The sequence below is a fragment of the Mangifera indica genome, chromosome 17, assembly GCF_011075055.1.
Source record: "Mangifera indica cultivar Alphonso chromosome 17, CATAS_Mindica_2.1, whole genome shotgun sequence".
NCBI lineage: Eukaryota > Viridiplantae > Streptophyta > Magnoliopsida > Sapindales > Anacardiaceae > Mangifera > Mangifera indica.
In genome coordinates this window covers 2,140,066-2,167,821 of record NC_058153.1, presented here as the reverse complement: position 1 = coordinate 2,167,821, position 27,756 = coordinate 2,140,066, and the positions used below count along the sequence as shown (strand labels likewise).

At 32.3% G+C, this 27,756-nt stretch overlaps 4 protein-coding genes across 12 annotated transcripts; 3 read left to right on the top strand and 1 right to left on the bottom strand.

Moving 5' to 3' along the window:
* The first annotated feature begins 881 nt into the window (after positions 1-881).
* Positions 882-3,425, top strand: LOC123200156. Of its 2 annotated transcripts, none has more exons than XM_044615299.1 (3): positions 882-1,039; positions 1,652-1,808; positions 3,046-3,425. In XM_044615299.1, the coding sequence occupies exons 2-3, from the start codon at positions 1,657-1,659 to the stop codon at positions 3,194-3,196; spliced, it is 303 nt and encodes a 100-aa protein (XP_044471234.1). In that variant the 5' UTR covers positions 882-1,039; positions 1,652-1,656; the 3' UTR covers positions 3,197-3,425. The 2 variants fall into 2 exon arrangements, with proteins under 2 accessions (XP_044471234.1, XP_044471233.1); XM_044615298.1 differs by having other exon boundaries at positions 893-1,039; positions 1,646-1,808.
* A 1,257-nt stretch (positions 3,426-4,682) lies between these two features.
* Positions 4,683-7,905, top strand: LOC123200034. 2 transcript variants are annotated; one of them, XM_044615118.1, is made up of 5 exons: positions 4,683-4,856; positions 6,422-6,720; positions 6,948-7,038; positions 7,405-7,471; positions 7,738-7,905. In XM_044615118.1, the coding sequence occupies exons 1-5, from the start codon at positions 4,798-4,800 to the stop codon at positions 7,789-7,791; spliced, it is 570 nt and encodes a 189-aa protein (XP_044471053.1). In that variant the 5' UTR covers positions 4,683-4,797; the 3' UTR covers positions 7,792-7,905. The 2 variants fall into 2 exon arrangements, with proteins under 2 accessions (XP_044471053.1, XP_044471054.1); XM_044615119.1 differs by having other exon boundaries at positions 4,693-4,856; positions 6,422-6,675.
* Positions 7,906-13,936: 6,031 nt separating this feature from the next.
* Positions 13,937-17,273, top strand: LOC123200426 (EIN3-binding F-box protein 1-like). Its single transcript, XM_044615599.1, has 2 exons — positions 13,937-14,325; positions 14,632-17,273. Exons 1-2 carry the CDS (start codon positions 14,301-14,303, stop codon positions 16,539-16,541), a joined length of 1,935 nt encoding a protein of 644 aa, XP_044471534.1. The 5' UTR covers positions 13,937-14,300; the 3' UTR covers positions 16,542-17,273.
* Positions 17,274-19,515: 2,242 nt separating this feature from the next.
* LOC123200427 (CBL-interacting serine/threonine-protein kinase 24-like) lies at positions 19,516-25,608 on the bottom strand. 7 transcript variants are annotated; one of them, XM_044615601.1, is made up of 15 exons: positions 25,430-25,608; positions 24,924-25,150; positions 24,359-24,421; positions 24,175-24,246; positions 23,861-23,968; positions 23,680-23,754; positions 23,497-23,550; positions 22,966-23,091; positions 22,423-22,512; positions 21,952-22,071; positions 21,689-21,808; positions 21,104-21,220; positions 20,360-20,416; positions 20,215-20,289; positions 19,516-19,908 (listed from the first exon to the last, which is right to left on the bottom strand). In XM_044615601.1, exons 2-15 carry the CDS (start codon positions 25,086-25,088, stop codon positions 19,825-19,827), a joined length of 1,326 nt encoding a protein of 441 aa, XP_044471536.1. In that variant the 5' UTR covers positions 25,089-25,150; positions 25,430-25,608; the 3' UTR covers positions 19,516-19,824. The 7 variants fall into 7 exon arrangements, 4 of the variants coding, with proteins under 4 accessions (XP_044471536.1, XP_044471535.1, XP_044471538.1 ...); XM_044615600.1 differs by having other exon boundaries at positions 24,924-25,146; XM_044615603.1 differs by lacking the exon at positions 25,430-25,608 and having other exon boundaries at positions 24,359-24,465; positions 24,924-25,057.
* Positions 25,609-27,756: the final 2,148 nt, after the last annotated feature.

Genomic DNA, 27,756 nt, shown 5'->3' with positions numbered 1-27,756 from the left:
AAATAATTTTTGTGTACTTTATTAGTGGTGACGAGATGCCATGTTCATATGTTGGAACATTTCTAACATTGCTTGTTTAATACAATATTTGAACATCTAGAATTTAAAAATATTTCAGGCCTTTCTGGTCAATCAAAATCTATAACGTTTTGTTCTTTTTAACTAATGTAAAAAGGGAATGGCTACGCTATCAAACCATTTTTTAACTACGATAAAATATTATAGTTATTGTATAACTACGATAAACCCAATTTTTGATCAGATTTAATTGAATTAATGACAAAATCGATTTTTTATATTAATCAGACTGAACTTTAAATCAAATTTTGGTTCAACCGATTGAAACGATCGGTTTGGTTTGATTTTTAAATCATTGATAAAAAGTATAAGATCTCTCATAAGTTGCTGATGGTGGAACTAGTGCCCTTACATGTGCTATTGGGGTAACATTATCAATTTATTGAATGTGTTTTTGGATAACGTCAATTAGACTAACGTTTTCGTGTGCCATTTATGAAGGTGTAATATATTGTCGTTTAGATTTTATGATGATTGGTTTTCTAGGAACGAGAGAGGTGCTCAACCATAACTGTCTTTCGTCATTAGCACAACTAACAATAATTATTGATCGAATGATTCTTCTATTTGGTGGTTTTATTGTTGAAAATAACTGGTGAAAGCAACAAGAAGAACTTTCTCTTTCTAACATTAAATTATTGATATTAAAAATTGCACAAACCATAATTACACCATTTGAATGAGATTTGGGTGCAAGAATACGCAAAGTTAAGATAAGTAATTTTTTATGTGTGTATATATATATATATATATATAAAGAGGATACAACGTAGTGGATTTTGAAGTGAGATGACCCAAACAAATGTATGTATTGGGCTCTTTGTACTTACGCTTAAAATTGCCTATGATCGGCCCAGCTCAAGAGCCAACCCTAAGCACCGCCTCTTTACCATCAAAGAAACAGGTAAATTTTGCCGAAACCAGACTCCAGTGCCAGCCGTCTACTCAGAAACCAGAGCAGGTACTGTGTATAATTGCATGCACGATCTTGAGTGAATTTCAGTCAACATGTTGCATAAAAAATTTTAAAGTTCTATTTAACTATCTGTTAATGCCTTTAATACGATAGGGTTTCCTTTTTTTTTTTTTTTATAGTTAAAGAATAATACTGATGTGCTAACTTTTGTGATTCTAAACGGTGTTTACAGTTTGTTTATTTGCGTCCTTCGAATTGTTAACCATTTCATATGATGGGATAATTCAAAGCAAACTGCTTTAGGGCTAGAGACCAACATATATGTTAGCTTTTTTTTCTTTTTTCCATATTTTGTGGTGAATATATAGAATAATTTAGACTTGTTGCGATAACTACAATTATGTACTGAGAAATTAAGCTTAAGTTTGGGGAATGAGATGGGCAAATGGCTTTGGATTATATTTATATATGAGTATTCTTTGTTGTGTTTGCGGTAGGAAATGTGGTAATGTCGAATTTTCAGTGGGAATTTTGAAATCCATGTGGGCACCATGAATAGGGAAGAGCAATTTATGGCAACTATTGCTTGAATTGAAGCATTATAACTGTTTAAATGTATGGAGATATATAATCTGATGACTTCATTTTTAGTTTCAGTAACAATGAAGGTGCGATCATCAGTAAAGAAGATGTGTGAATTTTGTAAGACAGTAAAACGTCGTGGACGTGTATATATAATTTGCTCTTCTAATCCTAAGCACAAGCAACGACAAGGAATGTCAACGTTTGCAAATGAAGGACCGATCCCATCCATGTATGTTGTCTTAATCATTCTTTCTCAGTTTGCAATACCTCATTGTATCTTACTCAACTTTTATGTTCCTCTCATTGTTTGTTTTCCATGGCAATATATGCATCTATAATCTCTCGTTTTACTTTTCAAATTTAGTAAAGTTCTTTTCATCTTGGAAGATGAAAATTGTATAGTTTGAATTATTCTTTTGTTCATTATATTGATCAAAGTAACAAGACTTGTTTGAAGGTGACAATAAAATTATTTTATTAGTTATGGTAGAGTAGAATTGAATATTAAATGGGTTTCTGGAATTGCCCCTTTGTTATGTCCTGTAAAAAAGGTCTCCACGTTCATGGAAATGAACAAAATTTGGCATGCTCTGGTGTTTCTTCTCTATATTTCCATTCTGTGGAGAGACACCTGGTTGTGTAAACTCCTTATCACTTGCGGAACTCTACCTGCGGTCATTAATTGAGGCTACAGCCTTGGGTTCGAATTGTGGCCAAAAATCTGTGTCATACATAAATATCTGTGTAATTGCTTTTTTTTTTCAAAGCTGAGTTGAATTGTGTGAGGCCTTTTCATATTAAATGCCTTTTAGCTGATGTGATGGTTATTGAGCTTGTGGACTCTTTAGCTATCACAAGGCTAATGCCTTCATTTATACATGAGTTTAGAGCTGCAAATTCCACTCAATTTTGGAAACAGTTGATATTTGATTTATGATTATTCAAGGTTTCAATAAATTTTCCTTTATTTTTTGTAGTTATTATTAACATATATTAGTCTCAACACATTCTGGAATATTCTTAATGTGTATTCTATTGCTTGCAATAGAATTTAGTTTGTGTTGTTGTTAGTCGGTGGGTGGAGATGAAATAAATGGTTGCCAAAAATATTAAGTCGGTGGGTGGAATTTTAATGCCTTGGGACCTCTGCCATTTTCTTTATTATGACTTGGTTTTTTTTTTTTCCCCTTTCAGTTTAGATTGTAGATTCCTATTTATGATCACGGGTCAAAATTTTTTTTCTGATATTGTTTGCAAATATTTACATAGAATATTCTTAAAGTGTGCCTATGATTATCTTCTTAGTTGCAAAGTGCAGTATGCTAGCCTATAGTAGCCTTATAATTGATATACTCTTTCTGGAATATATAACCATAGCTTTTTAATTAACTGTGCCAGTAATTCATTTATTTATTAAAAGAAAAAGATATTAATATTTGTAATATTCTTCTTGGTATCTTTTTCAGGTTTATGGAAACAAAAGCCAAGCAGGAGATTGCACCCACTCAGAGCTTCCAGACGGGGCTGGCTGCTCTGATGCCCAAAAAACATGAGCCATCACTGATATATGGATGGAGGGCCAACCTGGCATCTCTTCTCTTTAAACAGGGAAAATAGCTTTAAAATCGAGTTTTTTAGGCTTTTGAATACGTAACCATAGTTTTCAGCTTTACTTTATCGTGTCTTAATTTGATCTCTCTTTTCAAATTTTGACTTATCTTGGCATACTCATAAATCACCATGTTGTTACTGAGGGAAGATGTTATACTGAAGAAACAACTCTTGTAATCTGCATAAGAGAAACAGGGAATACCATTGATACATTAGTGAATGGTTTCTTTGATCATATTACAATTAAGTCTGGTTAAAATTTGGCTGTTTTAGCATAGTTGCACATTTACTTACATTGAGCCTATTCTCTGGCATTGCTGATGAATGATCATGCATGCCAACATTACTACTCTTAGAAATGAACAAGTGTTCTCATCTTTCAAAATGTTGAAGAAGGAAGAACAATCATGTTCAGGGATTTGATTGTTGAAGGGGAGTGGTGAAATGCAGCAAGAGGTGGAGGTGGAGAGATTTTTATAGGTATTAATGGTGATTTTTCTGACTCTTGATCGGTGGCAGATACATAAATATGTCTAACACATATGATTTGAAATGCGAAACTTCAGGATATAAATTTCAGTTACAGGAAGCACATAATTTGAAATTTACTAGTGTTATATATTTCTTTGTCATTGGTAGTGTTGGACTTGAATCGAGCTGGGTTAGACTCGAAAGTCGGCTCAGTTTGATTTGGTTCAGATTGAATTTTTTTAGTTTGAATTTAAACTAAATTTGAGTGGGGAGGTTCGACTTGTTTTGGAATCAAATTGAATTTAAGTTAAGAGGGTTTGGTTTAACTTGTAAATTAAGTAGATGACTTGATTCGGTTTGAATTTGATTTATAGTTCGATTTGAATTATGTTAATTAATTATTAAACGATGTCATTTTGTAGATAAATCATAAATTTGAATAATAAATCTGAGTTGTATATTGAAGTAGACTCAAATTATAAATTTGAGTTAAACTCTAATTGAATATTTTTCAATCTATTGTTAATATTAACTCGATAAATTTGAGGGAAGTTATTGTTTATTCGAATTGAACTCTCTTGCTTTGATATCCATTCTAGTCATAGGATAAGTTTTAGTGTCTGGTGGTGTGCTTTGACTCCCTCAACCTTTTCTTATTTATAAGTGATTTTTTTTCACCAAATAATTAAGTGAATTTATAAAAATTGAACTAATTTAATCTCTTAATTGAATCAAACTTAAATAGAATTTGTACTTTAAACAGTTCCTTTATTGATTATTAAGAAGAAATAAAAAGCAAAAGCTGGATTTGTAAAAAGGCTATTTTTTTATTCTTTTTAAAACTTTTTTTTTATGATAAAATTAATATTTTATCTTTATACCTTTATTTTGTTGTTCTGATTTAAGGTCAAAAGGAAAGGAAATATTAATCAGTCTATTAATTAATTAATTATCAGCACCATCAGTCATAATCACTAACCAATCAGCCAAAGCAAGTGGTGAAAAGTGTGTGAAACGGCAGCCCGCAACCCAACAATGTCAATCAATTAAAAAAAAACAAAAACAAAGCCAAAACCCAAAAAGCCCCTTTTTCAGGTAAACCGAGTCGCAGCAGTCGTTGTTTCTTCTTGCCATATATGGTGATGATAAACACTTACATTACTGACTGGATCGGCCAATTTCTCGCTTGCATGGGGTAAGCGATTCAGTTCAAATCTGTTTCTCACCATTTAATTTCATGTAATTGGAAAAAAACCTGCTTTGAATTTCATTTTTAGAACTGCATGGAACAAGAGTTTGTTGGTAGTTGAGTATATGCAAGTTTTGCAGCCTTCTTTCGTTGACTATTAAGGAGCTTAGCTTAACTTGACGGCATCCTTAACAAGTGGCTTCGTTTTCTTGTTGTGGGCGATTTACAATTCCAAATTTTTTGTTTGAAGGTTTGTTGTTAAGAATTTTGCCTGGTGATGAGAAGAAAGCATCAATTGCTTTTTGATTGCGGATACGTTGGTATGAGTTAGTAAGGATTACGCAATTTTTTTCTTTCTCCAGTTCTTTTTTGTTGAGAAGAAAAAAATTAAAACAAAACTGCTGGGTTATCAAACTCTTTGGGTTAGTTGGCTCTTAGAGTCAAATTGAAATTTTAAAACTTTTTGAATAAATTGGAGAATTTTTTAGAATCTAGGTTAAGGTTGCTTCTTGATAGGCCCTTTTTGAAGTACTGTAATATATTATGTGGACTCTAGAGGGATTTCTTCGAAACTAAGAATCTCTGTGAAAGATTGTAAATCTGCCTGATATGTTCTAATCATTTTATATCTAATATCCATCCATCATGGTCAGATGGATTATCCTGTACCGTCAGGCAGTTTAATCTTATGCTGAGATCGTTGGAGAATATGGATGTCTCAGCCTCCCAAGTGGAACAAGCAGATTAATCACATCTATGTTTCTAAGTAGTAGTTTCATCAGGGATCAACCTTATACAATGAAGTTAGTGCACTGTTTTTCTTCCAATCTAATTCTTACTAGGAAAAGAATATGCAGAGTTGTACTTTTAGCAGCTTGATTTTACAAGTTAAGCCGTCTGCATGATATGACCTGTTCTAGATCAAAGTTCATTTCCAAAAAGGGGAAAAGAGTAGAGAGTTATGGTTCAGATCAAGCCTTGTTTTCCTTTTCTTGTTAACTGAACAGAACAGTAATAGTTAACTGGTTAAATAAAAACTTAGGCTTCCATGAATAGTTTTGAACATTTTCCGCTTGTTGTTTAAACAATGAAATACTTTTCTGTGACATTGGTTGATATTTTCTTGAGTAATTCCTGTGCACCTCTACTTCTCTATCGAAGCTTCAATTCATCAACCCCTAAATTTAACAATGTCGTACTGGGCCAACTCTGAACCAAAATTTTAAACTTTCCCTTTTGCGCCTCAAACAATATATTGTTTCTTCTGCTGAATATTTCTGAAACTGCACCGTTAATTTTATTTAGATGTAGTTTTCTCGTTTTGATTATATGTTAGTAAATTCTTTTTTGATATCTCTGATGAATTGGTGGCACTATAGAGTTTAAGGGCCTATTCTTTCTTTTTTTCTTCAGAGCAAAAATGTATGAAAAGGAAAAATGTTGATAACCATCACTTTTTTTTTTTTTGAAATGTTAACTCTTTAATCCAATCTCACTCAATTCTTTTTGAACTTTCTGTCACAGTGTTTTATATATTCATATATGGTTTAACCTGGCTTGCAACAGTGCAGTGGTTGCTTTGGGTGCTGCAGTAAGTCCACCCCAATTATCGCTGTGGATGAGCCATCAAAGGGATTGAAAATTCAAGGGCGGACTGTGAAGAAACCTACCATATCAGATGATTTTTGGAGCTCAAGCACATGTGATTTGGAAAACAGTGCAGTTCAATCCCAGAGAAGCATTTCATCTATCAGCATAAATCAGACCCTCAATCACTGCAGTGGAAATAATGGCACAAGCAGCCATTCTGAATTTGTTAATCATGGAAAGTTTCAACAATATTTAATTTTAGTTTTCTTATCAATTTCTGGTAAATATGGGTTGTACTTTGAATTTTTGCTGGAGAAAACTTTTATGAATATTGTGTGCATATTAGGTGTTGTTCATCAGTTGACTTGGTTTTAGTGGTCAATTAGTTTACAGCTGTTTAATGTCAATTACACTCACAAAAGTGTTATTAACTGTGGTTGATCGTGGCACTTCCTATTCCATGTGTTAGATCAATTCATTTGATATTGATAACATTGTTAATTGCAGGTCTTCTTCTGTGGAATCAAGTAAGATGTCAATGGATTGGAAATAGCAAGCCAAAGAATGAAACTCAACATAGTTGGGAACCTAAATCAAGGTCTTTAACTACTCTTATTACATGTCATTCAAAAACTTTAATTCTAAAGCTTCGACTTCCAGCCAATAAAATGTCATTGCCTACTGACTTTCTTCCAAAAAAAAAAAATTTCTTTCCTGTTTTGACGTAGCTAGTCCTCGTGTATACTGTTTTTCTAACAAACAAATTGGCAGTGACCAGTGGTGAATAGGAGCACTTTTCAAATGAGCATATCTAGCTATAAGTATAATTTGTAAATAAGCATGTTGGCAGAAAAATGATAATGTAGGTTTTCATAATTGAATGTCTTCACTTCCCGGTATGCAATGTCCTTGTACTTCAATTTTCTTTTAGATTTCTTGAATATTTCACTTTTTGTTTATGCAGTTGGCCTGCCACATATGAAAGTTTACTTGGAACCAAAAATCCTTTTCCCGGGCCCATCCCTCTCAGCGTAAGTCATCTGAGAAGATCATTTTACTTTTATTTTTCTAGCGCTAGGCTTCACAATAGGAAGATGATATCCTCTCCCAAATATACTTCTACCCTCAGGAGGAACTCAATATCTCTTCCTTGAGGAAGGGAGAGATAAACCAAACCACATTTGCCACAAGGGGCCAGTCATCAGATTTGATAATGCATACTACAAAAACTGCATACTTTTTATCTATTTATTTATTTATTTTTCTTTCTATTTGCTAATTGGAATTTTAATTACAGGAAATGGTTGATTTTCTGGTGGATGTATGGGAGCAGGAAGGATTGTATGATTGAGTAATTGAAATGCAAAAATGGTTCACTTTATCATATGTGAAGCTCCCTACATCTCTGTATGCTTAAGTGGATTCTGTAAATGATTTTGGGGAAATGGAAGAACAATTTGATCAACAGGTTTTCTTGCTCTTCTGTAGCACTTTATTATGGCTATGTTGGCCTCTATTTTCTCTAGTTTATCGCTTTCTTACAACTTACATGCACGTAGCCATGGAACACTCCCCTTTTCTATCTGAAAGAATTCCAAGGAGCACTTTTCTAAGTTGCAACACCCTGATCCTTTATTTAGAATTATTTAATTATATAATAATATATTATCTAAGTATTTAATTGAGTATTTAAAATTAGTTGTATATAATTATATAATTTTATTAACTCTATTCCAATATTTCACTAATTAAGTACAGATATGGGCTAATGAAACAAACCGAGGAGGAAGCTCATCAAGCCCAGTGTCTAGTAAAACAAGAAGCCATTGGGTTAGACCAAAAACAAAAAACCTTAGACAAAGAAAGAGGATGAAAAAAATGGACTGGCAGTAAATGGCCTTTATCTCTGATAAATTTGATGCACACATGAAAAAAAAAACACACATTGGAATTAGATGGCCTATGTTTTTTCTGATAAATTTGATGCGCTTAGGTTAGGCATGTAAAAAGTTTTGGGCCAACCCACAACACGACTTGCCTCTCACAATTTTGGCACAGCCTACAAAGGTATGAACCATGAAATAACTAATTGTATTATGTTCGTGGGTTTTGTGGTTTTGCTTGTAAATCAGTTTGATATAATTTATGAAAAACAATAAAAAATTAGCAAAAATATATAATGGTAAGTTGATTTGTTAAAAAAATCTATGAAAACACATCTAAAGATTTTGTATTGTGTCTCGAGCATTGTTATACTATAGATTAATACAATTTACAAGGTCTATCATTTAATAAGTTATGATTTGATATGATTTATAGGTACGATAAATCATGTAAAATATGACCCAATATGACTCACTATCTTGTCTACACGTAAACAAAAAATAATATCATAATTAATTATTTGATGTTAAGGAGGCCCAGCCACATCATCTCCACCTCCCCCAACACATGATGCCAATCTTGTAATTTTACTTTCCAACTCATTACTTGTTCAACTTTAATTTCATTCTCAACTTTCCAGAAACATCTCATTCTCAGGATTTTTGTATTTGAATCTGTCAAGCCTTCCAAAAAAGAAAATTTCTGCATCATCATACATCTCAATCCCAAATGACCATTGGTGTTCTGGTAGATACATGCACAATGACCATTCTTAAAACTATACAATGAATATTCCAGGAAGCCTCAGAGTTGACTGAATGTGAACAGCATGAATCTATGCATTATTTTACATGTGTTTTCTTCCAGGAATGTAATGGAGTGGCTTAACAAAACAAAACAAAACAAAACAACAAGTAGTCCTGAATGAATCTGCTCTTCCACAGATTCATTTGACCACAGGCCATCTGTTCCCATTTCATAGCCATTTATTTTATGGAAATTAATTCAATTAATCACGATTAACTTAAACTAAACGCAATTAATCAATTTTTTAATATTAAATAAATATAACCAACAATTTGCATAATGACGAAAATACTCATGCATATAAAAGATTCTTAAATTCATTTCTAGGTTTGCCAAATTGCATTCCCACCCCTCATGTTTATAGGAAACCCTGTACCGATTTTCGTTCATTTTCATTGGCCATTGAGTAGTTTTTCGACGATGAAAATGTCACCAAAAATTGGTAAATCATTCCTCCCATTTAATACTTTTTAGTGTAGATTCTGGGTGTTTTAGAATTGGGTTTTTCGGTTTTGAAATTTTGAGAAATATTTACATTTTGGATAAATCTTGTTTATGGTTTTGTGTTAAAATATACGTAGAATCAATTAGTGATGAAATCAGGTTTAAAAAATTGACCTGCATGATTCACAATCACCACACAATTGCTAATACCATTGATATATTGTATCTTTTTTTGTAATAAGAAATTTTTCTGAATTAGACTATTTTTTTAATATCAAATCAATCACATTAAATAGGTTAACTTCAAATTTAATAACCAACCTTATAATTACTGAATCAAATAAAAGTTTGATTTTAAAATGTTATCAAAAATAACTTTAACATGTACGTTTACATATAGGATCCCTCTTTATTGACACTAAGTTACCCCCTTGGGGATTCATGCACCGCAATTGCTAGTACCATTCATGCAACTTTCCTTTTCAAATAGAGAATTAAAAGCAATGTATTTGGGAAGTGGGAGGGAGGAATCTTCCAAAACTTGGCTGTGAAAACGACCAACCTTGAATAGAGAGAGAGAGAGAGAGAGAGAGAGAGAAAATGATACAATTTGGGATTAAATAATAGTTGAAATTCTAAGATATATAAATGTTGTTCAAATTTTAAAAGGACAGAGGTCGGTAGGTCGTCTGATTAATTTTACCAAGCGTGAAACAGAGCCAACACAACACATTTTTAATACGAGCAATGCTATGTTTTCTATTTTTAAATACGTAAATAAATATATAAATTATTATATAATTAGATATTATTTTATTTTTAATTTAAAATTATTAAATTATTTAATAATATAAATATCTAAAATAAATACACATAATTTTATTATTTTAATATATATAATGGTCATGCCACGTAGTCTTGGACCCATTTAATTCAATGTACAATTTAAACCTAAAAGCCCAAGGGAACCCCCGATTAATTTTTTGTCTTTCTAATTATAATGGTTTAATATAATTATATTAGATAAATTAAGTTATTATACAAAAATAAGACAAAAATAACATAGACAACCAAAGTCAAGTGAATAGACATCGAAGGGAGAGAGAACACGATAAAAAATGACAACGATCGTTGAAAATAATAATAAATAAAAACTAAAAAAAATATTTTTTTTTAGTTTTAAAAGAAAAAAATTTTTAGTTTTTTAATTTAATAGAAAAATATGAAAAATTCTTAATTTTTTAAATATTTTTAATTAAATAATATTTTTATTTTTAATAATAAATTTTTAAATTTAAAAATTAATTATGGTAAGTTTGAGATTTCACCTACCCTACCCTTAGAGTGGGGGTAAGTCTTTTATTTATTTTTTATTTTTTATTTATTTTTGTGCATTGATTGTAGCCACCTGGTAACTGATTATTCGTACTCAATTGAGAATTGGCAAATTCAATGCACATTTTTCCTTGTCATTGATCAAGGGAGAGAATCTCAAAACTACCATTTGGAAATGGGCCCCTCCCCTCCCAATTTGTCCTTTCTTAGGCTGAATTACATGTTGAACCCCAGTCTATTGTGAAAAAATTTTCTTACCCTTGATTTCGGGAACGCCTAAATGTCACGACAAGAGTCCATACCTGTCTCATTTTCTATTTGATCACAAAAATTACAGTTATACCACTTGTTTTCAAAATTAATTTTTATCAATCTTTCATAAATTTATGATTTTGGATGAATTTTAAGGAATATTTTTTTCTTTACATTTAATTATTTTCTTTTTTTGTTAATTTTTATTTTACATAAATAAATAAATTAATTTAAAAATATACTTACTCTTAAATAGCAAATGAGTGACATATTATTAGACTTGGGGTTTTTGACTCAAGTAAGGTTTTTTGTTACCAAAAATAAAAATAAAATATAAGGGTATAAATGGAATGTGGAAATATGATAACTTTGGGGGTAACATAGGTGTTTCTAAATCAAGGGGGATAATGGTCTTTTTCAAGAGATTAGGGGGTGAAAAGTGATTGAGCCTTATTCTTACCAAGTCAAAAATCCACAAATCAGGTCTTCTCAGTTCAGTCTCCCTGTAAAACCTGAAATGGCGATGGCGATGGCGACTGCTAAATCAGCTCCAACTCCTCAGTTTTGACACCAAATGCACTCTGAATTTTATTGAGAAATTTATGGTGCCATGACAATTTTCTTAACCGTCCAATTAATGTGATGGATTCTGATTGGGCTGATGGTAACTTCCCATCTTTCTGATTAAATGTATATAGATAGCTGAATTTCATTTTAGTTGTTGCCCAACTCTTATAAAAAAGCCAAAATGTAACTGTCCATGAAATGACTTATTAAATCAATTATATATTAATTATCATTATAAAAAAAAAAAAAAAAGAAAAGAAAAGAATAAAAGAATTGTGGAATGACTATTTCTCACCCGAAGGTTTGATGAAATAAATTATAAAATTATAAATCCTATATCTTAAACTTTGATAAATTTTTAATATCTATATTTTAAAAAGTTAAAAATTTCACCCATTATTTATTTCCCTTAAGTGAAAGAGCAAGAATATTATATTGTATAGATTTTTTTTTTTATGGGATATTGAATATTTTAGCTTTTTTTTAAACTCTATATATATATATATATATATATATATATATATATATAGATATATATATATATATATATATATATATATCGCATAACTCATTTGCTTAACAAAAATATTATAACAGTAATCTTTTTTTTCAAAATACCCACATTGACATTACCTATGCAGAGAAATTCTCTCTCGTTTTCATTATCCTTCCAATAAGGGAAATAATCTTTGTAATATGAAAAAAATTGAAGTAGGATGATTTTTCAACTCTGCAAAATAATTGAAGCAAGCACATGTGTTGACGGCAACCCTTGGCTTTCTGCCAACCTGTTTTTCATCTGATTTTTATCTAAAATTGAATTTTCATATTTTTAACCATCAATACAATATTATAACAATATTAAATAATATAACAACATGAAATTACAATATTAAATAATCTAACAATATGAAATCACAATATTAAATAATTTAATAATATGAAATTATAATAACATTATATTTCACATGAAGTCATAAATATGAATCTATTTTATATTATTTGATTTTTAATTGTTAAATAAGAAAACACATAATATAAGGGCTTGAATCAAAACTGACCTGAATGTGGATGATTTTATTATGAAATCTTTGCAATAAATGTGAATTCTCTAAAGAAATTTGGTAATTTTCGACTCTCCTTCTCTTGTATCCAAGTTGAATAATTTATAATGACTTTCTCTCATAAGTTTTATTGTTCAATATTGAAGAATTTTTTTTATATTGCCAAGATTTCTTCCTTTGTTGGAAGATGAGAAAAAAAAAAGATTACTATTGTGGTATTCTTTTTTTCTGTGTGAGTTTTATTAATGAAGGTATTTTGAGAAAATAGATTACTGTTATGATATTTTTGTTTAGAGTTTGAAATGAGTGACATAACTATATGCACTGTTTAAAAAAAGATAAAAAATTTAATATCCCTTTTTAAATTTTATCTTTGTACTTTTAATAAAATTATGTATATCAACTTTGGGTATATAAATGTATACACACTTATATATGATTTTGAATTAAAAATAAAATAACGTCTAATCATATGATGATATGTATAAGTGTATATATATTTGTATATTCAAAATGGGTACATATAGTATTACTCTTTTTATTTTTTATTTTTCTTTTCTCCTTATTTTTATATTTTCCCTTTTCAAAAGTTTAAGAGGTAAATTAGATTTTCTAACAAGGGTATTGATAAAATTATTCTAAGGGGTTTCGAGAAATTTAAAAAAAAAAGTTTGAGAGTGTTTTTAAAATTTAAAATTTTTTAATATACCCTTAATAGTTTCAAAATTGATAATTATAACTTACTAAAATTTAATATTTTAAAATTAATTAAAGTTTTGATTTTTTTGGGGAGTTTTAGTAATAAATTTTTAAACTTTGAAAAATATATAAATAATTTAATATTTATATTAAGGGTTAATGATAATTTTTTAATTTTAATAAAAAGATAAAATAGACATTTCTAAAACAACCAAACATATTCAGTGACAAAATTAGATAATGGGTAAGAATTTGGTTTTTTAAACTTAAAAGGTGGTAGTTGTAATATCATCAAACCTTGGGTGGGCAAGTGTATTTTTTCCAAGAAAAAAATGAAAAGGGTGTAGGGCTAAGGGGGCGGTACGTGGAAAGCAAAGGAAAGAAGATAGGGATGGAGATTAGAAAATTACAACGGGGCGAATTTGAAGGCAAGGTACATTGCATTTGCCTTGCATGGCGTCAGTTAATGCATCTTCCCCGCTTTTTCTTTTCTTTTATTCTCTCTCTTCTTCGCTCTTCATAAAAGTTCATCACCTTCTGTGAATTCTCGGTCAACCCATAGCATATGCACATTCTCTAGCAGCCCTCTCTTCTCTACTACAATCCTTTTTCTCTTCTTTTTTTGCCCTACTCGTTTAGGGTTATAGAGAGTTTCTCTTCTGCAACTGCAATCAACGACAGCGCTCCGTTTCTTGTAAATGCATTCAAGCTTTTTGGGTTTCTTGTATCTTGTTTGTTTTCTAGTGTTGTTCTTTTTGGTTGCGGTTTTTTATCTCTGTGGAGGCTTCTTCTTTCAAAGTTTTCAGTCATGCCTGCTCTTGTTAACTACAGTGGTATGTTTATCCATTTTTAAATGATTTTGGATACAGTTGTATGTGTTAAACCTCATCTGCACATATGAATTGATACTTCTGATCTAGGTGGTATTTATTTGGACTTAGTTTTGTCCAATCAGATTTCTTAGTTTATAAATTTGAAATCTTCTTTAGGCTTGTAGATCTTTTAATGATTTTCGTTATCACATGGAAAGTTTTTCAAAGCTGAGTTTTTTTTCTTTTTGATTTGTTTATATAGGATTTTCGTCTATGTTAAACTTAGAGCCTTTTAGCTTATTGAATTGTTGTTAATGGGATTTACAGGAGATGATGAATTCCGTTCTGGAGGCTGTTTGTTCTCTATTGGTTCTTACGTGGATGCGTACTGCCCTCCTCGTAAAAGGTCTCGCATCAGTGCTCAATTTGGGTTCAGTGAAAGTCTGTTTGAGTTGGAAAATCAACCTTCACTTGATGTTCTTCCTGATGAATGCCTTTTTGAGATCTTTAGACGCCTTCCTGGTGGTAAAGAAAGGAGTTCCGCTGCTTGTGTGTCCAAGCGATGGCTTATGTTATTGAGCAGTATCCGCAAGGCTGACATTTGTCAGAGCAAAAACAATGATTTGATGTTGCAAGACAAGGAGGGAGCTGCTTCTGTTTCTAATGATGTTGAAATGACCCCCTCTAATGAAGAGGACGATGGGTTTCTTTCTAGATGCTTGGAGGGAAAGAAAGCTACGGATATGAGACTTGCTGCAATTGCTGTTGGAACAAGTGGCCATGGGGGGCTCGGAAAGCTTTCAATCCGGGCAAGCAACAATATTCGTGGTGTCACCAACTTTGGTTTATCAGCAATTGCCCGTGGCTGCCCGTCTCTCAGATCTCTTTCCTTGTGGAATGTTCCATCTGTTGGGGATGAAGGCCTTTTAGAGATAGCGAAAGAATGCCACTTGTTGGAAAAGCTTGAACTTTGCCAATGCCCTTCAATTACCAACAAGGCTTTGATTGAAATTGCGCAGAGTTGCCCAAATTTGACTACTCTGATCCTTGAATCTTGTTCAAAGATTGGCAATGAGGGTCTTCAAGCTATTGGGAAGTTTTGCTCCAATCTACAAAACATCTCGATCAAGGACTGTCCTCTCGTTGGGGATCAAGGAATATCTACTGTGTTGTCCTCAGCTTCTTCTGTCCTCACGAGAGTAAAGCTTCAGGCCTTGAAAATCACAGATTTTTCTCTGGCTGTCATTGGGTACTATGGCAAGGCTGTTACTAATCTTGTCCTCAGTGGTCTGCAACATGTGAGTGAGAAGGGCTTTTGGGTAATGGGCAATGCTCAAGGTTTGCAGAAATTGGTTTCTTTGACTATTACTTCCTGTGGGGGCATAACAGATGTGAGTCTTGAAGCCATAGGAAAGGGCTGTATAAACCTGAAGCTGATGTGCCTCCGTAGGTGCTTTTTTGTCTCAGACAATGGATTGGTAGCTTTTGCTAAGGCTGCAGGATCTCTTGAGAGCCTTCAATTGGAGGAGTGTAACAGGCTTAGCCAATCAGGTATAACAGGTGTCCTATCCGACTGTGCAACAAAGCTGAAGTCACTTACCCTGGTGAAGTGCATGGGAATTAAGGAAATGGAAATGGAAATCCTTATGCCCATTCCTTGCAATTCTCTGCGATCTTTATCTATACGAAACTGCTCAGGATTTGGAAATGCTAGCCTTGCCATGCTGGGGAAATTGTGCCCTCAGCTTCAGCATCTAGACCTTAGTGGACTATGTGGCATAACAGATATCGGGATTCTCCCCCTCCTGGAGGGCTGTGAAGCAGGGCTTGTTAAGGTGAATCTTAGCGGGTGCTTGAATTTGACAGATGAAGTAGTTTCAGCCTTGGCCAGGCTACATGGTGAAACTCTCGAATTATTGTCTCTTGATGGTTGCAGGAAGATTACAGATGAAAGTTTGGTGGCAATAGCAGAAAACTGCATGTTTCTCAGTGATCTAGATGTGTCGAAGTGTGCAATCACCGACTCTGGAATTGCCGTCCTTTCTCATACTGAGAAGCTCAATTTGCAAGTCCTTTCCTTGTCAGGTTGCTCTGAAGTATCAAACAAGAGCATGCCTTCCCTGAAGAAATTGGGCAAGACTCTAGTGGGATTGAATCTCCAGAACTGCAACTCTATTAGCAGCAGCATTGTTGCACAACTTCTGGAAGGTTTGTGGAGATGCGATATCCTCTCCTAATTCGCGATGGAAATAGAATGTCCTCTACCTATAAATCAATAAGTGATCGAAGAAACTAGAGGGAGGACTAGAAGTTCATTATGGTTGAGTACAGTATTAGAATTCAGCATGTTTTTGGGCTTATCAGGTGTGGGCCTGCAAGTAATTATCCAGCAGCTTAGTTGTTTTCCAGGGAACTTTGGCCTGTCACTACATCCCTTTTTTCCAGGCTTTCCTTGCATGTGAAAGCTTGCGACAGTTTAGCCCCCTTTGTTTGGAGGCTGCCTAATGACCATGGTTCCCAGAGAATCCATTTTCCAAGTCCTGGTTTTAGATTTCCTCTTGTGGGTATTAGATTTCTTATCCTACAGCGTCATATTTACTGGAAATTTTATGCCAGGTGTTTTAGCTTCACTTATTCATTCCTATAATGTTATGTTTGGACTAGTTTTCTTCATTTTCAGCCTGAAGAAGTCTGTTGTTTGAATCGGTCCATAGTAGTTTCAGATGTCCTTTTTCTTAGAGGTTGGGATCTTGAGTTCTAGTGTTCAGTTTGCTTTGGCAGTTCTATGTCTGGATGCCACAGAGTTTTGGGCTTGGTGGTGCCAGTTCCTTATTGGTCTGGCATGACAACCTTGTTTCTGGTTGTTTTTTTTTTTTTTAAACCAGTCTAAAGTTGCCGGCATCTTTTGAATAAGAATTGTACACTGCAAATCTTTTGTTTATCAGTAATGAAATGAATATTTGGTGTGATATAATTCTCATTTTTACTCTGGAATCAAGTAATTCCCAACAATGTTACGTAACTATAATTATCGGCAGTTTGATCATTGCAAACTTCTCCATTTTTTTCATGTTTTCATTTCCTTTCAACTTTCTGATTTACAATCAACCCTGACAAACATTGTCAATTTAAAAATGCATTTCTAATTGCCAACATAAAACTACTTCAGTTGTACTAATCTGCTTGTGGGAGCATTTCTGATTTTACCGTCAGGAAATGTTTTCAAGAATGCCATGTTTAGAGTTTGGTCCTCAAACTGTTTTGCCTGATGTGCTGAGTTGATTTTTCCATCTTCTACAATTATTCATTTTGGACATGGCAATATATAGGATTTCTGTTTTTAGCACCTGATAAATCAAAAGCCATTGCCATGACTGCATTGAATATTAAAAGAAGTAATGAATGCAAGATAAACTAACATGAAAAAACCAAGTCCAATGAGGAAAATGGCTGAGAGCATTATCCATGATGACAAAAGAAAGGCCTGCATTCTTTACTGCTTCATTTTTCTTATAAATTTTGGCAGGTAAAAACAAGTGGGAATTGTACTCCAAAAATTTGTAGTGGCAAAAGGAAAAGAAGTGAAGTTTTCTGGCAAAAGATGAGAACTGTAACTTGAGTCAATCCACACTGAAAAATTGAACTGACAGTTACCTTGAAAAGGAATTTCAGTATGAAGGGCATTCCATTGGGACCCTTGAGCTGACTTGTATTGCTCTATTTTGCTTTTCGACAAAGCAACGGCATCATGTGGGGGATGCTTTCTTTTTAACAGACATCACCACTCTTCAATTCCATATCTCATCTCTACCAAACAATTCTGCACCAAAAGTATGCATGTGAATGATTTCTTTCTTTTAAGGTCACAAAGAAACACTTATGGCTTCAGACACTACCAAATTTAGCTTACAGGAAAGAGTCGTCGCCATGCTCATCATAGTTTTCCTATGGTTTTCTTCTCAATCAGGTAAAAGAGAAACTCCATCACCACTGCTTTTGACACTGACACTGCATGGCTAAAAAAATCTCATGAAAAAAATAAGTTAAAAACTTCTTTTTCCCCTCGCATTTTTTTGTCATCATACTGAAAACTTTTATGTTTTGGCAGCTGGGTCACAGTATATAAGAGGAAGTGAAGGTGAGAAGGAGAAGGAAATGAAAAAGGTGCGTAAAAGTGTTTGAATTGTAAACCTTGTGTGGCTACTTTAATTGTTCCTCCCCACCCTGAAAACCGATTTAGACTGTCATCTAAAGAAGGTGAAAACTATTATCTGCTCTCACGGAAAATCTGATGTGGGAACAAGCTGTTTCTCTATGAAACAAGAGTTAGATCCGAATTAAGTTAATTTGATTTAGTTTGAATTCGATTTGAATTTTCATCTAACAACAATATTATTGTCGCATTAGCGATATAATTTATCGATGTTTTCCGACAATATCTCTAACCAATTCAAACTATTTATTATATTTTTGAGTTAAATTCAAGTCCACCCATTTTTATGCTCGTTTGAATCAAATCCTAAGTAAAACCAGCTAATATAGCCAGCGTTTAGATATGAACTGCGAGTAAATTATGTGTGTTTTCCATAACGTATAGTCACATAATGGTGTGATGAAAGCCACAAATATTTTAATTTTCCTGTTTCTTCCCTTACCCTCTTCTTTTCGTCCCTCTATGAAAACAGAAAAATTAGTGCTAAATTGAACAACGTTTCTAGTTCCTCTTAGTTTTCTTCTAGGAAGGAACTGAAACCTACTCAAGAACCATCGATTCCACCACTTCCAAAACTGAAACCAACCTCTATTGAGGTTAATTCTAGGTAGGAACTGAAACCAAAACACCAAGTACTGGACGGTTCCAGTTTTTACCTGTTCTTTTGCACACTCCTATAATTTACCTTCTGTATTTTTATATATATTACTACTGCCTCTATTTATTCTTTACTTAGTTTTCTTCTCCAATCTTTTAATCATAATTATGTAAATGCTAAGAAAATGCTTATGCTGTTGAAACTTGAGAGTAAGACATTTGATTTCACAATTGGTGGAAATTTTCTTTATTTATTTTTAAATGGGTCCGAGTAAATTTTGAATATTTAAATGCCCCTAAAAGAATCATCTATTTATCAAACAGCCCCACTTTGGCCCACCTTAATTTTATAGAAGCCACAGTGAAATGTAATAACAAAAATTCTCATTGCATAAGGCAAATGGAGGATCAAACATGCAGCATTTACATTGAAACTGCATGACATTTTTCATATTGCTATTCATGATAATCATATTGCATTATACAAAATACAAAAGCCACTAAATGCAAAGTAGACTGGTCTCCCCAGTGGACTTGGCCATATACATACTACAAAGGAAAAATATGGTCATACCTGAGAAAGGAGATCACTGACCTTAAAACAAATTCACACATGAAGCACACACAAATGTTACAACAATTGTTTTGAGGAAAGAGAGCTTCCTCGGACCTGTCTGCCGACAGAATCGCATCACACCCACACCAAAGGATCAACAAGTCTCTGTTCTATGCAGAGTGGAACCCTCTGGTTTCCAAATGATATTTTCTAGTTTAGAACATAAATTCTTGTAGAACTGCAAAAGAGGAACATGAAAGTTCTCATGTATATCAATAGCATTATCATGATAACTCAACTCTTTTACTAAGAGCAGCAGATTATTCTTAAACAATATTTTGTGTAACATAAGACAATTTATCTGATTGTCGCAGAAGCAAATTAAGTCAATATTGATGATCTAATATATACACAAGCAGTTAATGATTTCTGTAACCAAGAAATATTTATTTATATGTTTGATCCATCTAATAATTTGTTTTCAGTAACATTAGACAAAAAATTTCAATAACTCACAAGTGTTAAAGAACTAGTTTGCACAAACCTTGTGATATTCAACGGCATCTCCTGCAGCCTTTCGAACATCAACCATGAAAAGGGATGGTGCAACTTCAAAAACCTAATATTGAAAAACAACTTAGGAAGAGTAGTAAAAATGGAATGGCAGAAACAAAAATGTAGGAACTTACCTCCAGGGCAACTGCAAATTGTCCAACTTTACCAGCGGAAATTCCTTCTAGTCTTATCTATGGTTCCAAAAATAAAATATTAAAAGAAAAGAATACAAAGACAGTTCAATATTAAAACATGAGCACCAACAAAGCAAATAACCTAAGTAACCTTTAATTAAATTAGCTGCTAGATATAGAAAAACCAAAAGTTATTTGGACTTTCTTGACTTCCCTTTTCTTCCTTCCCAATTACTTTATTATTTGGCAAAGTTGCAGTGCATATATTTTCGAACTTGGCTGTGCTCATATTCTGAAACATTGGTCTGAAAATTGCCCAATCATTAAATGATTCTATTTGTTAACATATCAACATTGTATAGTAAACAGAAGAGTGACACAATCCTTACAAAATTTAAACCCCAAGTTTTACCTTTAAAATGACATGACACCGACTTAAATGACAGACATCTCAGTGTAATGTCACTTTAAATGTAACTCATTTTAATCACTTCAATCCCATCTCGTTTTGTAACTCGTTTTGTCAGATTATTCGCAGAAATATTAATTAATTTACATGTTAATCATATTAAAATCCAAATCATGAGGAATACAATAATTGGAGAAAGAATTTGTGATAGCATCATTCGAAACACAATCTTCAAACAAGAGATTATATCTCAACATTCAATGCCAAAGTAAAGACACAAGATAATGATAAAAGAAGAATTACATGAGATTTTAAGTACATATTACAAGCCATACCTTGTAATTACGTGAATGAACCTTGAGACTCATAGATTCTGCAACAGCTTCAATGTTTGAAATTATAACATTTGCTGGTTGGCGAGATACAAAACGAGTTTGCTGTTTAACATAATCCTGAGAGGGGAAGTTCTTTTAAGATTGTCAATTTTGATATTCAGACCACCAGATGCAAACACATACTACAAAAGAAATCAAAGAAAAACAAAAGCAACATTTGAGGTTCAGAATTGCAATATCAGAATTGCTGGAAATTACTTGTAGAGCATGAAAATTCTGTTCAAAGAGCAGATCAAACACTTTTGGCCTATTAGTTCACAATACTCTTATTTTTATTTAACTATTGTCCATTAAATTTAAAATTTGGAAAATATATATGTTAGCCATATATATTTGACAATTTCCTGACCCATACATCTGTAGTTCTAAGTTGACATTAACCTTGAGACATTTCATTTGAAGACCTCATTAAAATTCACATGTTTTAGCAACCACAAAGCAGAATCAGGTTAACATAATGCAGTAGATCAAATGTTGGGATCACTACTAAAACCCATAGCAGAACACTAGACTGTATCATTGCACCTGTCGTCTGTCAAACAATGCAGCTAGATTCAACCCCCGGGATAGTGTAATCATCTCGAATGCATTCATTGCCAGAGGACCCCCCTCTTTATTTTTGGACTGCTCAGCTACATAACCTTCCTGCAAAATAGCACCGGCTAAAAGGGTAATCAAACTTACCAAACTCAAGTAATCACTATGAGTATCTAATGTTGATGTCATGAATTTGTAGAACTGTAATGTTGCACTAGAGAATAAATGACACAAAGTTGAAAACAGCCAACCTCAATGTCATCAAAAACAGCACAGACATCATCCAAATTCACTTCTTCTTCTCTATGTTTAATAGGCAAATAGTTTTTCTGAAACCATGGATCTTTTCTAATTCCTTCAATCTGAATACGCTGCATTGCAAAAACAGTTATAGTTAACAAAACTTGCAGAAGAAAAAGATTTTAATGCCCATGACACATGCATTTTAACAAACTTTATTTACCAAGGCATTTGACTAATTAACTGATTGAAGAGGATCAATTTTACTGAACATCAAGCACCATATCCCTAAGTAGACTCAAGTTGAGCATCCTAGAAATGAGCATTATTATCAAAGAGAATGTTACAGCTAATTTTAATTCATATATGTATGCAGTACTTGCCACTAAATGTCCTTCCAACAGAAAGGAAAATATCAAAGATGTAGCAGTATACAAACGTTGAACATTCCTAAAATCAGTATGGTGAAACAAAATACTCACAGTTCTGGGATTTGGATCAAGTATCTTATGAATCAATGACTTTGCCCCAGATGAAAACCAAACTGGGCAAGAAAACTCGGCAGCATTTATCTACACATCAACCAAAAGAACAGTTACAAGTTTCCAAATCATAATGAAGTAGTGGTAAATGATATACTAATTTAATCCAAGAGGTTCAGTTTGTCTATAGGGGGTACAAAAGATCAGACAGGAATATTTGCAGTTTATAACCCTCGATGTTAATTGCGATAGGAAAAATGCATAATGTCAGAATGTCAATTAGATACATACCTGACATAACGTCTTAAAAATAGAAGGGATTTGTTAACAGACACCCTTAAAAGCACATGATTAGAATATAAAAGACAAAGTTTAATTGTTTCAATGCATGGGTTTAATGTGTTTTTCATTTCATTTTGCATATAAAGTATATTATTTCTACGAAAAAAATGTTTATTTGCGGATTTAACAGTTTACTCCCTCCAGTGGAGTTATTTGGTCATCTTCATTCATATTTGCAAAAGAAAAGTAATACCAGCTAACCTTATTGTACAAGGACGGAAGGTTTGTCTCTTCAAATGGAAGATATCCAGCCATCAGAACAAAGAGTATTACTCCACATGACCACACATCAGCTGCAGCACCATTATAACCTTTGTGGCCAAGGACCTATCAACAATTATTTAATATAAGAAATAATTAAGCATATTACTATTGCAACTGAGAAAGAAAGTTTAAACTACATGAAGTAATGGAAATGTACATGACTCTCAACAAGCAAGGAAGCCATAGGATTTTGCAAATTTTTATTGGCATTCTACTTTAAACCCGTTAAACAAGATTTATTTATATGAATTAGAAATCTATTACATTTATAAGAAGATCCTGAATGGCTGAATCCCAGCAATAGAAATCTTGAAGTCCAAAAGTTAGGTTGATAGCATAGATGATGAACAAACTGGCAAAAGCAAATTAGCAAAATTGTATTCATACATGAAAGTTCATGGCTGCAGCAAAGCATGGGAAACACAAACATTTATTATAAAGTATTGAAGTTTCTTATTGAGACAGTACCTCAGGGGCAACATAATTTGGGGTTCCACAAGTGGTGTGAAGAAGTTCAACCCCCTGTTCATGATAAGCAAACCATGAGAGAGTGTGAGAGAGAGACACAAATTCTTGTTGAACAAAATCATCAGTGAAGCAAAAGCAAAACTCTAGGGCATGCAAAAGCAAACAGAATGAAATCATTCTTACTTGCTGGGGCATTGCACTCAACCCAAAGTCAGAAACCTTCAAATTTCCATACAAATCAAGAAGAAGATTTTCAGGCTATACATCACAAGGAAGAAGAATTATTTTCATGAATAAGAACACATCATAATGTCAGTAAGTCTTGCTTAAAGGAATTCAGTGACAAATATCTGTCACTCTGCACCTTTAGGTCTCTGTGGTACACGCCCTTACTGTGACAATGAGCAACTGCATCTATAAGCTGTTGAAAACATCGCCTACAATCATTCTCAGAAAGTCTTCCTTGGCGAAACTGCACATCCCAGTCCAATATAAAGAATATTTTTCAAGGAAAAAACAAAAAGATAGAATAATTGAAGTTTTTATAAGAACATTGCACCCGAGATCTCAGCATTCAAATGAAAACAAAAATAGAAAAAAGAAACTCAAAATGTTCTCCACTCAAGTAAGAAAACTGACCTCAACACTATACATGCAACAGGAATATAATAAACTTACAATTTTATCTAAGAGCTCTCCTCCTGTCACAAATTCAAGGATAATATATATCTTTGTTCGGCTTGCCAAAACCTAAAATTCATACAAGAAAGTGGGTTATAATAATAAGCATGTCAACAATGAAAAACTTCACTAAATATGGATCAATAATTAATAAGGTAAATCATGCAGTTTTCAACCATACCTCATGCAACCTAACTATATTTGGGTGCCTGACAATCTTCATAATGGATATCTCTCTCTTAATCTGAAACCCCACCCAAAAAAGGAAGTTACCCAGATTATTTTTACCTAAAAAGGTGGAAGACAAATCAAACCAAAAGTTATATACTTCTTCTACTAAAGAACATAAAGACTTCGGTTGAGCCAATAGTAAAGCATGAACCAAGAGCCAGAATAATTGACAACATACATAGCAATATAAATGAATGATTAGGCAAAAAATTTTTAATTCCTCTAAAGCATACCCTCTTCAGTAAGTTTCATTACAACAGGATACATATCCTGCTACCACAATACAAGTTCCAATTAATATCTAAACTCAACTTCAATATAAAATAAGTAGCCTATAAACACAGTTAAGGTGAAACCTTAAGTTACTGATTTTACAATCAACATAGGAGAAACATGAATAGTCAAAAATAAAATATGTCGAACTCGAAACGGGGGCACAAGATGATCAACAGAAACGAATCATGACAAAGTTAATAGCATGATAATCAAATTAAAGAGCAGCAACACTTGAGTACCTGATCAACCATTTTACGCTTCAGAATAGCACTTTTAACCAAAACTTTCATGGCTACACTTTCCCCTGTCTCTCTGTTCCGCGCAAACTTAACCTTGGCGAAGGTTCCTTCGCCAATTGTTCTTCCAACTTCATACTTCCCCACCGTCCTCGTTCCTTTCATCATGATTCCCCCAAATACATATTTCCCAACAAAACACCCCCAATTTCGCCCAACTTCTTCACTAGCTTCACCACAAACGTTAAATCAACAAACTAGATACAAAAATATATATCCACCAATAATACTTAAAAAAAAATAGAACAAGAAATGGTTGACAAAAAAGCAATGAAACACGACAGCATGTCCACAAATGGTCTTTGTGGTTGCGTGGAACACAAGCGAAATCTAACATCGTTTACGTTTCATCCACTTTCAGGCAACCAATCATGCGAATTAAAGAGAATTTATGCGGTAGCATTTTCTTTTAAAAGAATATTGCTGCAATATCCTTAGTTCTTACTTACAGCCAACTCTGAGGTGATAAAGTGCGGTTACACTGAAAGTAGACGTGAACTTTCTGTAGTTGCAGTGTGTTTGTCAGCTCCGGCCTCCGGTGAGGTACCCGCTTAAAGCGATCGTGTTTTTGGTCTAAAGAGTTCGGTTTTATTTTGTTTACGAAGTCACAATTAACATCGCAACTACACGTTTTATGGTTGAATTTGAACGACGTTATACATCTCTAAGCAACATGACGTATTTAATAATAACTTTTTATAATTTATTATTATATAATTAAATATTATTTTATTCTAAATTTAAAATAAATACGCCTAAATATTATACACGAATGTTATTACGTGTTGAGATAGATATTTCTTGCAGTACTATTACAAATTTATAATGATTTCCCGCAATTTTATTCATGCTAAAAGACTTATTCTTAATCAAGGTTTAGTTAATCCTTGAAAACACGTAGATAGTTTTAAAAATTTAAATATATATTCACATGTTATCAAACTTGGTTAAAACGATTAATTATAAAAGATAAAATTATTATTTTATTACTAAAACTTAAAAATTTATATTATCTTTTTCTTAGTTTGAAAAATTAATAATTTTCTTTAAAATTAAGTTTTAAAAAATTTATTTTTCTTTCTAGGGTTTAAAAAACTAAGTTAGCAAATTTTCGATGAACGACAATCACTCTCTCCCCCTCCTGACCGTGTCTCTCCCTCCTTGATGTTCTTTTCTTGACAACACTCTTTCCCAATGATAAAGGATGAAAGCATCATCAAATTTAGACAAAACTTTTCATCTAAATTAGACAAATTTAGATGAAGAAACTGGATGCTTTGTCATCCAGACAAAACTCTTTGTGTTTATTGTTTGTCATTCAGACCTTTATCGTCTAGATGAAGAGTCTCATTTGAAAGACAATACATCCAAACACTTCATTTAGAATTGTCGAATTTAGATGAAAAGTATCATCTGGATTCGATGACTTGTTTATCATTTGCCATTGAGAGAGAGCATCATGGGGAGAGAAACACGAGAGAGAGAGAGTGATTGTCGTTCAATAGTTTAGTTTTTCAAACCCTATGTGAAAAGTAAATCTTTTAAAACTTAAACAAATTAAAAGGAAAAAATGATATAAACTTTTAGTTTAACCGTTTATAAGTAAGTATTTGAGTTTTTAAAATCTTAGGGTATATATTTTTAGTTTGGCTAAACGTTGGGTGGGATTAAGTCTTTTGCCTTTTCTTAAGAGACAATTCCCCGCCTACCAACTTTGAAAACTATATTTTTTTCTTTTTTGATAAGGTATTAGATACGCACTTAAAATGCAAATTATATATTCATTCGTCAATTTAAATATTTATTATTTAAATTTTTATCTTTTATTCGAAAAAATCAAAAATTTTAAAGATAAATTTTAAAAAATTAAAATAACCCTATATAGTGAATATTGTGATAATGGCTAAAATTATATTAAAAAGGTGTGATTCAAATTTATTAGAATATTTTGATTCTAGTCGTTGGCAATAACATTTATCGCCGTGGCTGTTTTAATTTTTTAAAATTTATTTATAATAATTATTAATCTTAAAATTAATATAAACAAAATGTGAAAAATATGCTTAATAAAATATTAAGAATAAAGTTTTGTTTAGTTTTAGTAAATATTGAAATTAATAAGAGTATTTATTTTTGTGTGTTTATTTTTAAAATTAACGAATTTATCAAACAAAATCTAACAAAAATAAGATAGTGTAATTTTTCAAATGTTGAGGATGGACATATAATTAGGATAAAGTGGGTGGGAAATGGTCATTCACTCTGTTCATTTACGTAATAATAGGCTAAAAGACTTATTCTTATTCAAGGATTTGTGTATTTCTCAACTCTCACTCATTAAATTTTAAAAATTCAAATTTAACTCTTCTATTGAAATCTCTGTTAAGATTTAAAATAAAAATATTATTTATCTAAAAATATTTTTTAAAAAAATTATCATATTTTTTTTTAATTTAAAAAATAACAATTCCACCTACTCAAAGTTTGAAAAATTATATTTTCCTCTAAAATTTTCTTTCTCCTTCTTTGGCGCCTATCTTCATTCCGACTGATAATCGATCTTCCCACTATCTTTTTCTCTTGTCGATCTTCAGGCATCGACGACCATTTTGGAAAAAATGAATTTTTATAATTTAAATAATATAATTAAATATTATTTTATTAGAATAAAACATATTTATGGAGTTTTAAAAACTTAAACATAAAATAACGATTTTATCTTATATATATATATATATATATATATATATATATATATACACACACACATACATAT

Coding starts and splice junctions, on each gene's coding strand:
- LOC123200034 (XM_044615118.1), top strand. CDS start 4,798: ATGGTGATGATAAACACTTACATTACTGACTGGATCGGCCAATTTCTC. Junction 7,039..7,404: donor AGTTGGGAACCTAAATCAAG/GTCTTTAACTAC, acceptor TTGTTTATGCAG/TTGGCCTGCCACATATGAAA. Junction 7,472..7,737: donor CCGGGCCCATCCCTCTCAGC/GTAAGTCATCTG, acceptor TTTTAATTACAG/GAAATGGTTGATTTTCTGGT.
- LOC123200427 (XM_044615601.1), bottom strand. CDS start 25,088: ATGATGAAAGGAACGAGGACGGTGGGGAAGTATGAAGTTGGAAGAACA. Junction 23,092..23,496: donor CAAATTATGTTGCCCCTGAG/GTACTGTCTCAA, acceptor AATTGTTGATAG/GTCCTTGGCCACAAAGGTTA. Junction 19,909..20,214: donor ATGCCGTTGAATATCACAAG/GTTTGTGCAAAC, acceptor CCTCTTTTGCAG/TTCTACAAGAATTTATGTTC.
- LOC123200426 (XM_044615599.1), top strand. CDS start 14,301: ATGCCTGCTCTTGTTAACTACAGTG. Junction 14,326..14,631: donor TGCTCTTGTTAACTACAGTG/GTATGTTTATCC, acceptor TGGGATTTACAG/GAGATGATGAATTCCGTTCT.
- LOC123200156 (XM_044615299.1), top strand. CDS start 1,657: ATGAAGGTGCGATCATCAGTAAAGAAGATGTGTGAATTTTGTAAGACA. Junction 1,809..3,045: donor GAAGGACCGATCCCATCCAT/GTATGTTGTCTT, acceptor TATCTTTTTCAG/GTTTATGGAAACAAAAGCCA.